Raw genomic sequence first — 17,876 nt, forward strand, 5'->3', positions numbered from 1 at the left:
TACCCAATATTCATCAAAAATAGTTGATGATTTGGCTGTTTGAAACATTCTCACTAAAGCATTCACAATAATCTATTACATTCTAAGACCGAATTAATTTATAACTCAGCCTTTACTAGCAGGTAGAGTAAATTTAATTATAAACTATTTTTGTTACAAATATTCTACAAGGCATTATGTTTAACTCAAAAAGTTTGTTTGAAAATATTCATGACATCAGAAACTAGTACATTCATCCGTCAAGGTGTCACAAATCTTGACATATTTGCAATAGCAACAGAGGGAAAACATTGATCTAACATGTATTTGAAGAAAGTAAATTAGTGAACCAATCAACAATTCTGCAGCATTCTTTCAATGTTCATTTCCTTGCTTTATTTTCAGGCTAAAGTAACTTCTCCTGTGCTTAAAACGTCTCATATCCAAGTACCATGATGTTTGGCCGCTTCTGCCTTGTGCTTAAAAACCTAAAGGTAGAATACACTGTCACTTAATGACCTGTGAACACACCTTTTGGACATTCAACATCTAGAGTGGTTTGGAATTCTACAGTAAGAGGTGCATGGTTTAATTCTGTCATTCATTGCACAAATCTCTCCAGAAGGACAGAACAAAACATACCTACTTGTAAAATACTGAATTAGCAATTTTAGTATATTGCTGCCACAGTGCAGTAGGATTAGCAGTTGCTCAAACATTTCTATGATCTTACCAGATGGAGGTTTAGGCCTCATCGGTGAAACTGAAAAGTATGCAATAATCAGATATAATAAAAAAACCCAAACAAAACGCAAAACCTCTGAGGTGAAGTAAGCAACTATCTTGCCATCACGACTGTTGAAGAGTTAAAAATAATGCAGATATCCACTCCTCATCTTCTATTTTAATCTTAAAAAAAACACTCCTTCTCTACTCTGAGTAGATCCGAAAGCTTTCAAATTACGCTTATTTCTTCTATACTTTGGCTTTTTTCAGAGTTGTTCTTTGTCATAGTCTGCATTCTGAATCCTATCCCTATTTTTAGTATTCTTGTAGAACTCACCTCTATTTTTCTTTCCAATACTAGGTGTTCTATATATTTAATACGTGCTTTAGGGTATTTGTTAAGGCAACTGACGATATCATCTGGATTAATATTGTTTTTCTCCTGTTCTTCCAAAGGCCTTTTAGTGAAAATCTGTACACCAACCTAGAAAGAGTTAATCACATTTAGGAACTCAGCGGCAACCATTTTATTACCTTTTTATTTTAAATACTTATTAAATAGCACTGTGAGATTAGTTAGTACATTATTCAGGAAGATAAGCAACACCAAACCCTGCTCAACACCACCAAGATTATAGCACTTGGTGTTTACTGTGATCTCACTCCTATCTCTGCTACTTCAATTCATAGTCTATACATTGTCCAGCCTATAAACCTTGTGCTGTGCACAACCAATACTTTTTTGTGGTAGCAGAGCACAGATCTGTGTCACAGCAGAACAAGAGGCTTCAGCCTTTGCAGCAAGAAAGCCTGAGTTAGAGACCCAAGTATTTACAGCCTTATCAAATGTGATGATGTACACAGAGCAAGACACTTCTGGGATGACCAAACCAAAAGTTTAGAAATCTATCGCTGCAGGTAATAACTGAGCTTTAAATTAATGCAAACTGGGCAGTGACAAGTTCCAACAGTGCAGACTGTCTGCTAGAGCATCAAGCATCCCATTTAACAGCATACCCCACTAATGGATGTTACAAAGTAATTTTTTTTAATTTTGGTGGATTAAGTTAATTCTTGTAGCAATGAGGTTTTATCTTGAATGAAGGCTATTTATTCCACATCCTAGTGCACACAGATATCACCTGTCCCTGGAATCCTTTTAAAAAAACCCAGCAGCAGCAGTTAACCTATTAGGTGATTATTCTTTTTTTGTTAAAGATCTGAAAATTATCTTGCTTAATATGAAGAAAACCAGAAGACATGCTGCATCTTTCATTGCACAGAATGACTTAACTTTGTTTTCAGAAGAAAAAGAGGCAATTATCACAGGACTTGTTAACAGAGGGACTTAGAATTGTGAAACCTGGAAGTTTTCTTCCATTGATTGCTATTTAACTGGCATTAAATATTCTGAAAAATTGACCCAACTAGCTATCAAGATGGAACAACGTTAATGAACACCCAAACACCACTGCAGGGAAATACTTCATATTTCTGATGTTCTGTGAACAGTACACCAAACACAAACCTCTTCATTTTTTTGTAAAACCCATTCAGAGTATTTCCACACTAGATCCTGGTCTGAGCAGAATGTAAGGAAGTCTACTATATATTCATAGAGATCTGACCGTGTAGAATCTTGAATGTCTCCATCAACTATTTTCACCCATAACTGCAACAAAAACACACACAGATTAGAGTGCTTAAAACATGTACTAGCTCTTCCAACTCAAAATTTATGCCAGCTACTAAAACACTTAGTATTAGCTACTGGTACTTGTGGAATTAGAAAGAGCTCCTAGGAATACCAATTGCAAGGGACCTCGCTAGCTGCTAAATTTATGCCTCCTCTCCATCACAGGTTTTTCTTGCACCTGCCATATTCAACTAATTCAGACCCCCATATCATGTGGGTTCTCATTCTGAGAGAGATTAGCTGAGCACTTCAGGAGGAGGTACACTAATCACAAAGAAAGCTTTTGATAAAAGTCCTTTTCTCCAATGCATGGTATACTTCGCATGTGTTCTGTGTGTATAAGGTTAAAAGCAAATGATACAACCAATTAAGAAGAAAACCAGATTTTTTGCTGCTCGTTCATTTTGACTGAAGAACTTTAAGTACCGCGTGAGATTATTTTTATATACATTATAGTTGGAATTAAAAGCTGCCACACCTAGCAGACCAGTTTAACAAGAAACCTTGTTCCTTGAAACATAAAGAAAAATATCTTGCACATGACGAAGGTGCATACTTTTTTTGTCCTTACTGGTTTTCTCCTCAGGAAATTACTAATGACACAACTAACCTGAATGCATTTGACAGTGTTACTGTGGTTAACGTACTCAAAAAGCCACACAGTAAGGCAAACTACTTGAGGTATCGGATATGGTCTGAGACATAAATGCTATTTATTGATCAAGAACATATTAATTTTTTTAGATGAAGTTTTGCAGACAGGAATAACAAAATAATTTAGTCTACAGACCACTGCTAGTTGTAGGGACATCAGAAAGGGGGTCCCGGAAGGGATTATTAACCCAGCTGAAACCCACAGATCTTGCAGAGTGTGTTCACTGCCTGTCATCAGATAAGGAAATAAACTCTCAGTTGCTGTCAGTGCATGCCACGAGAATACAATACTGCTCTGCTGTGTGTATACAGGCTAAACAGCACAAGATATGTTCCTGAAGTCTCTTAAACACCTTTTTAAGTATCTCTTGATTATTTTAGTGCTTCTATCCATCTTTTAAGAGTACGTTTCTGCTTAAAAAATAGCATACATGCAACTAAAGAGCTGTCACCTTCAGTAAGCTTTTCAGGTTTTTCACATCTAGCATATGAATTTATTCAAGGAAGTCTTGGCATAAGTTTCTCATATATATATATACACACACATCACTACTTTTCAAACAGAGAAATTAGCACCTCAGGGTTTATCTTAGAGGTAAACTGGTATTTTGCAATGGTTTACAGACGACAGTAAAAGCTTTATTCTAACCTGAAGCGCTGCAGCGTCCTGACCATTGTAGTGATACAAGAGACCAAGGGCAAAATACCTGTACAGGAAAGAGAGAAAATATTAAAATCCCTACACTTTCATACCTATTTCATTATGGTTTGATTAGCACAGAATATAACAAATAATTTCTTAGTGACCTGTACACAGCCATGTCTACACTCGAACAAGTATCTGTAGGCTCTTTTTCAGAACCAAAGGAGGGAAGTTCTGTCCTAGAAATGTGTCTGTCTCTCCTGTCTCTACAGCAGTTTCTAGTTACTAGCTCCAACTTAAAGTATGTGTCAAACTAGAGATGATTCCCATGCTGTTCTTTGAAGTTTATATACAGACTTAACACACAGCTCCAAATAATAAATACTCCTCCAATAATTAATCGGTTGTCATTAAATAAATTTTTTTATTATTCTTTTACTTAAAACTCTGTTTTCCTATCAGAAACAGTTTTTTTCTTTACTGCAGCATGAAATCAAGTCAGGCAAGGAAGAGCTTTGTCCAGAAGGTTTTTTTGTGTGTGCGCTGTAATAAAAATACAGCTGAAGTTCTGTAACGGCTGTTCTCATGGGCTATATTCTACCATTGACATTTGCAAAAGTTTGCCATGCAAACCATACTTACTAAGAGGATTTAACAAAACACCTGAAATAAATGAAACTACGCTAAATCTAACCACAATTAAAGACTCCTCCTCACCACTGTAGCTGCTACTACTGCACCACTCGGTTTAAAGAAATTAAACCAAGACAGAGACACTACGTACAACTGGAGTTTGTATTTTACACATTTACTATCTAGTGTTTTCTGCTTAATGACAGTCAGTTCTCCACCTGCTGGCATTTCCAATTTAAAGTCATCTATAGTCATCTTAAGCAACCTCCTTTTGGTGAAACAGTGAGAGCACAGAAAATAAGATCTCTTTCCCTGAATAAGCAACTACAATTTTAAAGCCACTAGCTGACTAATAGCTTTTACCTAAGGTACTGCATGCTTTAAGGTACCTTTTCATCCTGTCCGAGTATCACTATTGCATCCATTCAACTCTCACATTATCACAAGGGCAAACAAGTAAATTTTTTTCTCCTCTCCAGGTTTGTGCCGATCCTTTATTTTTGTGTTGGGGACAGAATCTTTCAGGGAGAACTCCATATTTACCAGCATAAGACAGAATGCACTTCCTTTACCTCAGACTGTCAATTAATAAAATTTCACCAACATTTTAAAATGCTGACAAGTCAGGCCAAGTTGTCTTTTGGACCTGAGAGCACAGAAACTACAAGCATTTGAACATGTTGCTCTATAAGCCAATGGCATTTAAGACAGTTTTCCCTCTGGTCTCAAAGGTGCAATACTCCAAAAATCCACTCACTTTTTGTGTTTTTCCAGCCAGGCAGCACTATCTGTTAAAAGACAAAAGTTCTCCGAAACCAGCAGATCCAGCAGGCTTTCATGATTTGCCTCTGCATACAGCTTGAGTAAAGCTGTGTCGATATCTTCCTTGTAGCCATTTGCAACCTCAGTGCTGCGGACTTCATTCAAGTAACTCATGAGGAATCGTTTGCATTTTGTCATCTTCTCCTGGTCCCCTTGGGTCAGCTGGTTTAGGTCCGCGTACTCATGCAGAGGGGGATGAGACCGTATAAATGAAGAGGAAGTAGGCAACAGGAAGGGGTAGAGAGAGATCAGCTCCCGGACATCAAGCTGGCCGCTTCTGCAATTACAGTGTCAAACTAGATGAAGCAAAAAGAAAGAAAAAGTATACATAGGCACAAAAAAATAACATACTGGGAATGTGTGTGCACATATGCTTAGAGTCACGACACTAACAGGTTGTCAGTTTCTGAAAGTAATTGCCTTCTATGCTGGAGAAAAGCTATTCAGAACAAATTTGGAGTTCTTTTCTATTTCTATCCAAACTTGTTTATCAATCTTTTTCCTCCTCTAGAAATTAAAAATTCTGAAACTTCGGAGACTGGCCAGCTTTTTGCTTTTGACATCCCACAGCTGTTCTGTGGCACATACAAGAAGCAGCTGAACAGCCTTAGTGCAGTTCCTAAACTGTCCTAGTCTTCCTCCATACATTACGGGAGCTAATGTTCTGGTGGAGGCAAAAAAAAAACCGGAGACAGCGAACCCTTTCCAGCAAGCCACAAAGCCTGTGCAAGTGCAATTCTGTAGAAACAGCAACTTCCTGTAAAAAACTAAAGCTTTCAGAACACGTTTGGATGATGAAGGTGTTCTCCCTGACCCTGAACTGCACCAGATTCCTCCTTTGGCTCACTTCTTAAGGAGGTTCTGAAAACGAACCCGCAACACTGCTTATGCATCTGTCTAACCAGTAAGTAGCAGTCTATAGTACAGGTCTTGGGTGTCCATCTATGTCAGATCCTATGGAGTAACTTGTCCACTTCACATGTGAAGGGAATCTATACTTTATCCAGGAGCAAGTTGTAATAAGGATATGCTACACAAAAGATTTTGCTTTCAGCCTATATTGAAGAAATTCCTCAAGTATTTGAAGAATGTGTGTTGTGACAGAAGAATAAAATGAGAAGTTTTTTCACACATGGCAAACTACTCCCCAATTTTCACAGCTAGAAGGACTCCTCCTCCTAGGTCTTGCTTTAGAAGAACAGCAAGAAATCAGAATTTATATTTTATTTCACTGTCAAAGTCATTCAGAATTCATCTTTAAAGATGAGTATTCCTGAAATTAGGAGATACTGTTGCTGGAAAAAAAAAATCAAAATGAACTGACAGTTCTCTAGAAGAAACCCTGGTTAGTTACTATTTTGTTGCAAATAAAACTTTTTAAAAAATATATTTCTTATCTATCAGCAATCTCAAAAAGACTTTCCCTTCACAACCTTGATTGGAAGGAATTCCAAAAAGAACCAAGTTATAACCATGGAAGAAGATGAACGAGATTTCTGCAGGCAATAAAGTGTGAAACATCCTCATAAGCAGGCTCATCCTTTCCCTACTACTGTAAAGTAACTAAAGCAGTGGTGCATGCCCCGAGTTGTTCTCTTCTTGCCAGAGACACAGTTCCAAACTCATCCAGGAAATATGAATTAGTAGGAAGCATCACCACGTCAACACCTATTTAGAACTTTTTTAAAAAGTACATACTGTCCCTCGGCTACAAAAAAAGCTACACCAGACAAGTAAAATTCTGGGAGACAGCAGCAACAGCAAATTTAAGAGAGGCAAGTATCCCGTTCCAGAACCTAGAGACCGCAAAGCGCAGGAACAGCAATGTGAACAACAGAGGACCACAACAGAGGAAAATCTGAACACTGGAAGCCTTCCTCTGAGAAGTTTGAATAACAAGTTCTTCTGATTCATAGACAGCTCCTACTGCCTAAAAAACCCACCTCTACACCAGAAAGGCCAGCCTGTAAACAAGAGTAAAGTGCCCATGTCTACTTTGCAGATTTCTGCAGTTGAAATTTTCTTTTAATCCCTCTTCAGACTTGATATTTGGTTCTGAAATTCTTAGTTCTACATCACGATGGAACTCACAAGTAGATGAAGACTTCTTTTTAAGAGGCAGAATAACCAAGAAGTAGCAAGTTCTGTCAGCAGAGTGACCCAGAACGTTTGGGCTTTCAGTGTGAACTTGTTACAGTAACCTAACTGCAGCTTTGGCTAGTCCAACTACTAGTGTAAGTTTAAGACCTGAGTACCGCCAGATAAAGTATATTACATGATATGTATTACACCAGAAAATCAACCCTATTTAAAGATTTTTTTTCCCCTTCAAGGTTCTTCACTGATTTGTTTTAGAACAAAAGCTAACCCATAACTTGAATAACAGCAACAGGTTACTCAAAATTAGTGCAGAAGCAAGGAGTCTTGATAAATCCACACAAATTCAATGCAGAAATTCCCTTGCTGGCTATGCAGTCAAGTATTTGGAGATGGCTTACGGCTGAGATGGAGACTACGACTATGCAGATAGATGAAGTTAAAAATGCTGTATTTAACATGCCACTTTTAATAAGTTTTAAAACATTTTCCACCTTCTACAGTAGGTTCTGCATCCTTTCATCTTACCATCCAATTTCTCCTAGATGAGTAGTCAGCTAATTCACCTCTGATTTTCATGGACTCTGGCCTTAATGACCGTCCTTTTCCAAAAGCAGAATCAAAACCAGCTTCCAACTCAGGCTAGCCCAAACCCTGGGCTGTGAATCACCAGTGGTTCTCTCAGCAGGTCTGACTCAAGCTCACGTTGTACAGTGTTGCTCTCCCCTCAGCATGGGGATGGTAATTAGCAATCAAGCAGCCTCCTTAAAAGCACAGTATCATCCAGAACAAACTTCTTCAGAAAAATACCAAATACTAAGCAATGACCACACCTGTGTGAATGGTTAACATTGATCTTAAGGCTTAAGGCTTCTGGGATCTGTGGATGTCTTGTGGCTCTTTCCACCACATTTGGAAGAAACAATTTAGGAGCAGCTACAAAGGGCCTCATGTCTCTTCAAAACCACATCTGAGTCTTCAGCATCTAGCATCTCAGGTTTAGCAAAATATAGCTAGCAACTTATCACAGAGTAGAAAACAGGCTCTTAAGACAAGTCAAGCTGTCAACGTTAAGAGGCAACTTCCCTTCAAGTAATTCTGCATTAGGTCTTTTAGGGCGCTTCATATATACCAACAATGCAACAGGCAGAATCTACAAGTTTTCAGGAAACGTAGGTCTAAATTCAGACCCTTAAATTTACAGATATTAGAGATGTCAAAGAAGCCTGCATGATTTAGCTATTTTGCCTAGATCCCACTGGCTGTAATAGAAGCTTATATTCTTGAATCACATTTAAGAAGCAAATCTCACACCGAGTCCTACTTATGTCTCCAGGTGTAAGTACCAGCAATTTTTTAACCTTTTCAGTGTAGCAGAGACTTTAGCTATAAGTCTCTCTATAGCCTTTCCCAGGTGAGACAACACTGTGTAAAGAGTTAACATTTTAATTTGTGAAAAAAGAGCAACAAAGTTTAGAAAAGTTCCAGTATCTGGCATGTCAGATCGTAAGCAACATCTAACCAGCGAAAGAACATAACCAACCACACTGGAGATAAATGGTTTCACGACAGCTACCAACATCTCTGCAAGACATCTGGAATTCAGCAAATGGCCTGCTAAGCATCGCTGTTTGCTGTAACTGTGTGTGAGCCTCCAATGACAGCAATATCAAATAGCAAAAATACAACATATATATCACAACTACATAACACAAACACAATTCCATTATTGCCTGTAATGGAATTTGTCAGACCAAAGAAGCCCTACTACAACAGCTCACTCAGTTTAAGATTAGTGGGTGCAGCTGAAGAGATTTCTCCTCCCTTGGTTGAACTATTTGAGTTTCAATAAAGCTACCGCTTCCTTCCTTTTTGTCAACCTTTTTCATTATTCAGAAGTATTGGCATAACCAAAAAGGAACTTTGCAGGAAAGTATTCCTCTTAAAAGTTTCAGTATTTAAGAACTATGAAGTTAAGCATAAGATCTAACTGTATCTTGACAAGGTTATCCAAGAAGGATTATTGATGCAAGAAAACGAGACCTTTAGTCCAATATAGTAATTTCCCCTGCTAGCTTGTAACTGACAGATATTTTCTGAGGAGTGAGACAATCTCACTTCATATCTGGCCAGAAGTAGGCCCATGTCACACCAAGTTCTTGGAATTACTGCTGCCACTCTGTTTCACTGCTAAATCCATCTTTTCTCAGACAGATACCAAGCTCCCTTTGGCATTTTAAGACTGAAGTTATTTCTGTCTAACACTAGCTTGAAACACCTGCAGAGCCACAGATGAGGATGGGAGGAAGTGTGTGCATAGACTGCCGTTATCTTTCACATTTTTGCCTCTGACCATCAGTAACCCTAAAATCAACAAGATTTTTTGAGCGCATATCAGGGCATAACCAGGTATTACTCAAACAGGGTGTGTTCACCAGGTCTGAAAATCAGGGAACCTGGATTCCATAAGGAGGTTTTCAGAGTCAGCAAAATATTCTGAATCGCTTATGTATGGATGGCCACAAGAAAAGCACGGAAAACTTATCTTTGCTTTCTCCCCGCAGCAGACTTCAGCTATTTGTGAACAGTTGTTCTGCTTTGGAGTTGCAGCTTTTAGAGGAAGGGAGCTCTCTGGGATGCCGACTCAACTCCAAAATTCATGCCTGGACAGCACATTTTCTCATGAGGCATGTTTCTTTCTATAGAGGAGCACCCATGCTCCTGCCCATTAAAGCTCCTTTGTCAGACTGCTAGTTAGATGGAGGCTGCGTAACTGATCTTGGCTCCTTCCGTAAGGTGCTGGGGCTCCCCGCAGGATACATTTCCCCCTTTTCACTGCTTTTAAAAGATCCTCGGGCCACTACCGGCAAGGTGGGCCACTCAGATTAGACCCCACAGGGAAATATTGCCAGGCAGGGTACCATAAAGGGATAGAAAAGAAGTTGAAGTGTCAGCCATAGTCAAGATAGCTGCAGAGCTGTACAAGCCTGGCCACCTAACCACATCTAGACAACGAAGACACTTCGTAGCAGTACCTCAACAAGTTATTTTACCAAAGCTGGTCACACTGAAAAAAACTGAAAAAAAGGCCATTGGAAAGCCACATGGAAGGGCTTTGTCGGAATGTTGTAAAGGATTCCTAACCATGTACAACTTGTACTTCTTCTTCAGATGCACAATACAGCAGCGATCCAGTCTAGTGTTTGGAAGGAAGATTACAGAGAGGAGGAAGATTGCAAGTTGCTTACTAATGTCAAGAATTACAAGGTGATACAGAAAGTGGTTGTGGCCAAATCAAATTGCCACTAATGCTGTTCAGGCCTTTCCTGTCATTACCTAATCTTCTCTCAGTGTACGCTGCCTGTTCAAGCCCAGTGTTTCCCATTATCCTGGTAAGCAGGAGGCAAAACGGTGAAGCCCCACATCAGTAGTAACACCCCAAAGCTTTACTTTGCTTGATAGGCTTCCATAAACCCAAGGACAACTTTTTTCCTATACTGTGCACACTTAAAATATACAGCAAATTGTCTAACCTTAATCCTATTCCACAGACTCTAAACTCATTTAAAGTAAATTACAGCAGATAACGAGAATTATTTCATGTGGTCAGCATGGATTACACTAACTCTAGACAGTGTCCCAGCACAGAATGAGGCATGGCTAGCAGAAATGAAATTGTCAGGTAAAATACAGATAATGAGCAGCATTTTTGGAGTACCAAGGTCAATTTGTAAACAAGTGGCTGCTGAAACAGCTGAATCGGGAAGGTTAGTACAGACTTCAAGAATAAATAATCAGTCTTCTGGAAAAGGCCTAACAGACCAAGTGTTAAATTCAGTATCAGCATCCTCAAAAAATTAGTGCAATTTTGTCAGTAATATTTAAGTTGTGGCTAATTTATAAATTGTAATGTTTTAAAAAGATTTTTCTTAAAAAACCCAAAGAATCCCCCCCCAAACAACAACAACAACGAGAGAACCAGGCAATGTATGAACACCACAGCACAGGCTCAATAACAAAGCCTTGACCTTCATAGGCATAAAGTAAAAAATCTCATACACATACAATACTCAGATTACAGGATTATAGCCTTAATGCTACTGCATGTTAGAATACTAAAAAAAAACCCAATTGCGTTACCTCTTCAGTTATAAAGTTGTTTCAACATTACTCTGCTTTTACCCCCAAAACCCCATTTTATCACAGTGAACTCACATCTGCATCAAAAAACATTCAAGCAACTAAGTTTTTAAAACCAAGAACACTAACTCCTTATTTAAAGAAGATAAATTAATAAGTTTCTTGTCACACAATTACCTGAAGAGTTCTTTTGCTTCAAGGAACTGAAGCTGTGCAAACTGTATAAAACCTGCTTGCTGCAGGATTCGTTTGTACATTACCTATGAAAGAGAAGGGGGGAAAGAGGTTTATTATATTTGTAAGGAGTTATTTACATAGTGCTAGTCACTGCTGCAACAACTACCTGCCCAAAACACTGAACACATGATCTTCAACCAGACCTCTCAAGTTACACGCAAAATAAAGCCCTGATCCTCTAAATTCTAAATTGTATGTACCTGAATATACTGAACCTGCTGCCCAGACTCAGTTTCTTACACAAAAGCGTGTGAACACAACACTGGTCATGAGTACTTACTAAAAGCAAAGTCAACAAATAGAAAGTTTAAGTTTTCTTATTCAAATAATGACTTATCTGACATCAGTCTGACTTGCCTCAAGTTTTTGCTCCTGGTATTTGCAAACATAAAAGCCAATGGTCATTTCTGAAGTTCCCCGTCATTCAGCAGGCACAAAAAAAGGAAGACTTAAACTCAAGGGTGATCCCACTTGACGACACACAGCCAACTCCCGCCCCATTTCACCTCACTTCTACAGCAACCTTGCTGATGACCACATTTCAGACTTCCTGCCATCCTGGTTTTTTTTTTTGTGTGTGTGGTTTTTAAAATATTTAAATTATTTTTTTAAAATAAAAATACTTCCAAAGCAGTTCAACTTATCCAATACGCAGTACATTATGCAATGTACATAAAAATATGGTTAAAAAGAAGAGTACAAGTAAACCATAGGAAAACCTATGTGTTACGAAGTTTTACTGTTAAGTCATGCCTAGACAGAGAAAAATTTACAAGAAATTCACTAGAAAAAGAACAAAAAACTACTTTAGATGCTAAGTGTTTATGTAACTTGAAGGATCAATCAGTTACCAAGAGATTAAATGAAACCCTCATGCTCAGAATATTTCCCACAGCAAAAGTGAATTACTAAAAGCAAGGAACCTAAACTGCGCTCTGCAAAGCATCCACCGTTTGCGACAAGACTGGTATTTTGCAAATACAGCTAGCGACATCCACATGGCCTCAGTTTTTCCCTTGAAATTTCTCACAAATATACAGCCTTCTAATGTTTAACAGAATACATGAATGCTGTTATTAATAATGGACTCCCATTTTCAATGAAAATACCTACAGAAACTGCAATACATTAGCAATGTATTCTAGGCAGGAACTGCTAAAGAGTGTCAGGCCTCAAGCAGGGTAGACTGATATTCTAATTGGTGATTTTTCACCTTGATTAAAGATTGTGGATTTACCAAGAGAAAAGCTTGGCTTATGTCCATTTAGTCTGTGTATGCTTTACTAATGGACTATCTTAAGTCTTAAGGAAATACTTAATCATTAGCAAGCCATTAAAAGCTATTCATTTGTAAGGTTGTGGGACTTTTCTTACCTCCCCAGTGTGGGGAGACAAGGGGAAACAGAGGGAAAGGCTACCTGGCATACCTTTTCAGATAGACATAACAATACCAAAATAAACAAACAATACCTCATGACATGTTTATACTAATTATGGTTAATATGCTTTACATCCAAGTGTACTAAAATTCAAAATACAGTTAAATAAAGCTAAAATGGAACGTAATTACAGTAATAAAGTAAAGCTACCTCAGGTGAGTAATTCACAAAATATCAAAAATATTTTGTATTCACAACTGTGTTATTAAATGAATAAAGAGTAATCTGTGAACTGATGAATACCCGCCTGGGCACATTCTTAAGGATGTTGGTAAAGGATTTCAATCTGCAACTATCTGCATCTTGGAGCACCAGAAAAACTTCAAAATCTGGCCTCAGACTTTCCAGAGAGGGTTGAAGTACAATTATTTCTCACCCTGCTAACTACTATCAAAAGTAGGTTAGCTTGGTTTTTTGGTATGGTTTTTTTTTTTTTTTTTTAAATTCTGTTTTCAATCTTTGCAATGGCATGACCATTAATATGTACATATTTAGTGAATTAGGATCTTGGAATTAAGTTTGAATTGATCTAAGACACTGAAAATACTGCTTTAATTGTACAGCTTAGTCTGTACAGCAATCTTTTCAACTAGAAGTTGAAAAGAAGATTCAACTAGAAGTTGAAAAGAGCTCATTGACAGAGTCTAAGTATAGGCCCAAGGAATCAGTTTTAAATTTGAACTGATTAAGTGGTATTCACTTTCATTTAAATGTTGACATATCTTCACTTGTCTCTTAAATAAGCCACGCAACAAAAAAAAGCTATAGAATGTCTACAGACAGGTGCTCTCCCAACTTTCTGAAGATGCAGTGATGGCATAGGGAATATCCAGGTTGATTTTCAGTCAACAAGATAAACACTAGACATTAAGATGTCCTGTGGTAAAGATTATAGAAGCAACAGACCAGACTGCCTGTGGAAAATTTAGTATTCTCTTTCTCACAGGTTTTTAAAAATGGGCTAGACCTATATGCCAACCACATACAGTTAACTTTTGTTTGTGACACAAAAAACATCCTGAGTTGTGCCAGACCCGTTTGCCAGAATACCGCAATAAGCTTCTTTTAAAAAGATACTAAGTTAACACTCAGTCAAAATTCAACAACACTGTTTATTGCCCTATCATTTTTGAAGAACCACCATAGGACTCGAAGTGCTTTGGGCAAATTATATATTGTTGCCGAATTCACATTTGAAAACTAGCTACAAAAAACAGGAAATAAGGTTTGTATTAGTTCGTATCTGAAAAAGCACTAGAAAACAGAAAGACAACTGGTGAAGCAGCGATAGCTATAGTGAACCCTTAATTGTCTCAAATGCTAGAAAAATCCTTTCTAAAATGATCAGAATTACGAAGTAGATTGCCAAAAATATTTTTTCTAGAAAAGTCCCGTCGGCTTCTGGTAAGGTTTGGGTGCAGTTCATGTTTTTTGAAACTAGAAAGAAATTAGAAGAAAAAAAAAAAGAAAAAAGAAAGATACCTATGCAAGATGTGTGTCAATCTAACCAAGGTCTTCACTACCATCAACCATGATTTCTGCAAACTTCAGCTGTCCTGAAAAATTAATAAGTAGTATTCAGTCATTTCATGGTAGCATGGTAGAAAGGCCTTTGTATTCTTCTACCAAAAAAATGACATCTGTTGAAGCCATCTCCTTGCAACACTTTTGCTTAGCCTTTTTTACCTAGCAGTAATTCTTGATGCTTGACGACAAAGGAATTTTCATCTAATATGGCAGAGGTAAGTTTGCAGTCTGCAGGGACCACAGGTTAAATAACAGATTAGAGATACTAATGCATGACCTGCTTCTTTCCGATAACTAAATATTTGCTGTACAAATAATTCTGAGAGAACAGTACTCTACTATTTCAATCCCACTAGCATTCTGCATTACCAGCTTTTTTTATATATATATATATATATATATTTATGCTGATATAATACCGCTGATATAAAGAGAGAGAGCATGCACCTGTGTACGCATGCAATGACAATGCAGGATTGAACTGTAGGAAAAAAGCCCCCATTGTCAAGAACTGTCCTACAACACGACTGAGTTCAAGTCACACCTAAGATGGCAACAGCCATTGCAAACTACAGAAATAAAAGCAGCATGTGGAAAAGGGGGCACTATCCTACATGTACCAGACAACTACTATCACTCTTGTTTATAGATAAATTATAATTTAAATGTATAATTTAAAACAATATAAAATAATATACATATAATAAATAATATACTAATATAACAAATAATATACTAATATAATAAATAATAATCTAAATGTATAAATAAGAGCCTTACTGCCAAACCTATGCATTCCTTCCCACAGCTCAATTTAAATGGCAGAATAAGGCCTTGAACTATCAGCTACTCAGGAACCAGTAAAGCTTGCAAAATATTTATCAAAAGATATCTAATAGAAATCTATTATCTATCTATCTAATATCTATTATCTGAAGATATTGCTCAGACAGGAATTAGAAAGGAGTGACTATGTGATCAGTTAAAGTATGCCACGGAAATGCTACAAAAGACGTATGTAAGGCATGTAATTTGGTTGAACTCCATCAGATTTATATTATTTATATTATACAGTAAAAGAAAATCTGATGTGCTTGTCACAAACCCGTAATGACAGCATTATATATCAGAGGCACATGAGAAAGCAAGCTCAACATGTTACATTTCCAGCTACAGATAAGCTCTGAAAAACTGGACTAATATCTCAATGACTAAGCCAAGTTGAGTCATTTTAATATAAGCCAGTGGGAGACTCTGTCAGTTTAAGCTGGTTAGTATCAGTTTGCAAATACAGCCCAGAACGAGAACAGGCTATTTTGCTTGCAAGTAATGTGTTTTCTATTTTTCAGCTGTAGTATTGACTCAAAGTAACAGAACATCCTTAAAAGCATGTTAAGTTTGAAAGAATTTACAATATTCGTGGAAACAGTAATTTCAGGAAGACAGACTTTGTCCACATAAGATATGTGTGAACAGAATTAACTTTAGGATAAAGACAGAAAAATCCTAAATGCGAGAAAACTTAGGAGGAATGAGATTCTGCATCACATATTTTAGATAATGTACTGTAGTTCATCCTGTGGCAAAGCACAGAAATACATCTCCCACACTACATCTACATAAACCAGAAAGAAATAATTGGAGAATTAGAAGTCATCATACATAGAAGACTTTGCCTAGATCGTGCATCCTGTCCTCATAGCAGGATTTTAGCTTGCTTCTTCAAACAGATTGCAAAGGAAAAGTTGGAAGCGAAGATGCAAAGCAAAACATTCTGGAAACTGAACTCTGTATTTGCCTAAATACTTTTCAGCTTCAAGTGCTTCCATATAGTTGCACCTTAGGCAAAAGGATGGCAACACTTCTCGGCCTAAGGTTTTTATTTCCAGCAGCCTCCTAGCTATTCACTCAACAGAGGAGTTAAGGATCAAAATGAGAGCTGATACAAATGTTATTAAATTTAATCACTGCTTTTCAACAGCAAAATTAAATGACAAGGAATTAGAAACTTGAAATAAAAAACAAAACAAAACAAATAAAAAAAACCCCAAACCCTTTTACATCTTCCTAAACAAACCAACGGTAATGCAACAGATATTAACTTAATGGCAACAAAATGCTCCAAAGTGTAGTAAAAAACCCAGATTTTCTGCAGGTTACAGACCAATTTTTGCTTTTACAAAAAGAACAAAGCCAAGTCAAGTATTTATTCACCTACTTGGTGAGTAGAGGTTTCATGCTACTTTCCAAGTTTCAGTCTCTAAATGACAAATAAGAACAAATACAGCAGAATACGTATTGTAATATAAACCAGAGGTAGAAGGAAATGAGTGCATATCTCTAATCAACACTCTAATCAGAAAGTTACTAAGATACTTTGCCACACAAAAATCTTAAATATTCAGGTACACACCAGTGTGAGGACTTTTTGTATGAGTTTGGAATTAGGATGCATTTGCTTTAGACTTCCCATCATTTTGCTTTGAAGTGGTACTACTGTGGACCTTAAGGATATGGTGAGAATCTCCCATAGAAAAAGTAAAACCTAAAAATTCTAATTTTAAATAAAGTATCCTTTTTTAGAACAGCAATAACGAAAAATAACTGAACCTAGTACTACAGAAGAATCGCAGTGGATTTTCTATCACTAGTTTTTTGTTACTAGTTTTTAGTTACACACTTAAAAAGAAAAAAAAACACCACGAAAACCCCAGCAGAGCAGCAGCATTCAACCTGCTAACGTCACAGCCTTTACAAGCACAAGCCAATCCAGCAGCATGTCTATTTTGTCAGGCTGAAACCATAAAAGGTACTAGGTTTCTCTTCAGTGTAAATTCCTCCCCCACCCACCCCCTCTAGTCACTTGACCATTGGTATACATGGCCCCACTGTGAAATCTATATTTTCATGAAAATTAAAAGGAAGGACAGACCTGAAATTTCTCTTTTGGAATATTCCTTCGAGCTCCTTTTGCTAGAACAAGGGCTTCTTCCACTCTGTGGCTAGCTAGAAGATCCTGAATCTGTTTTTCCAAAGGCAGCGGCACCAAGATATACACACCCTTATTAGTAGCAACAATCACCTTTCCTGGACAGAGCAAACAGACATATTCAGTTTACATTCTCTACAGAAAAGAACCCCACATTTCAGAAATAAGCTTTAATATTTACTATTTAGGATACAAGAACCTAAACAGTGATAAAGTTCCAAAACTCATCTTTGTTGTTACCATATTTACTAGACAGTATAGTTACCTGTAAATTGCACCTCAGAAATACAGACA

General features: G+C 37.4%; 1 protein-coding gene across 2 annotated transcripts in view; it reads right to left on the reverse strand.

The window, feature by feature from the left end:
* Nucleotides 1-17,876, reverse strand: part of TGFBRAP1 (transforming growth factor beta receptor associated protein 1) — a 39,285-nt gene that overhangs the window by 7,929 nt on the left and 13,480 nt on the right. For both annotated transcript variants that reach the window (XM_064439466.1, XM_064439475.1), the window contains exons 4-9: nucleotides 17,526-17,680; nucleotides 11,568-11,650; nucleotides 5,089-5,430; nucleotides 3,705-3,762; nucleotides 2,234-2,377; nucleotides 1,043-1,189 (exon numbers count right to left, since the gene is read on the reverse strand). In XM_064439466.1, the coding sequence (XP_064295536.1) occupies nucleotides 1,043-1,189; nucleotides 2,234-2,377; nucleotides 3,705-3,762; nucleotides 5,089-5,430; nucleotides 11,568-11,650; nucleotides 17,526-17,680 (929 nt within the window). The remainder of the gene's footprint in view (nucleotides 1-1,042; nucleotides 1,190-2,233; nucleotides 2,378-3,704; nucleotides 3,763-5,088; nucleotides 5,431-11,567; nucleotides 11,651-17,525; nucleotides 17,681-17,876) is intronic.

The sequence above is a fragment of the Phalacrocorax carbo genome, chromosome 1 (assembly GCF_963921805.1).
Source record: "Phalacrocorax carbo chromosome 1, bPhaCar2.1, whole genome shotgun sequence".
NCBI classification, from domain to species: domain Eukaryota; kingdom Metazoa; phylum Chordata; class Aves; order Suliformes; family Phalacrocoracidae; genus Phalacrocorax; species Phalacrocorax carbo.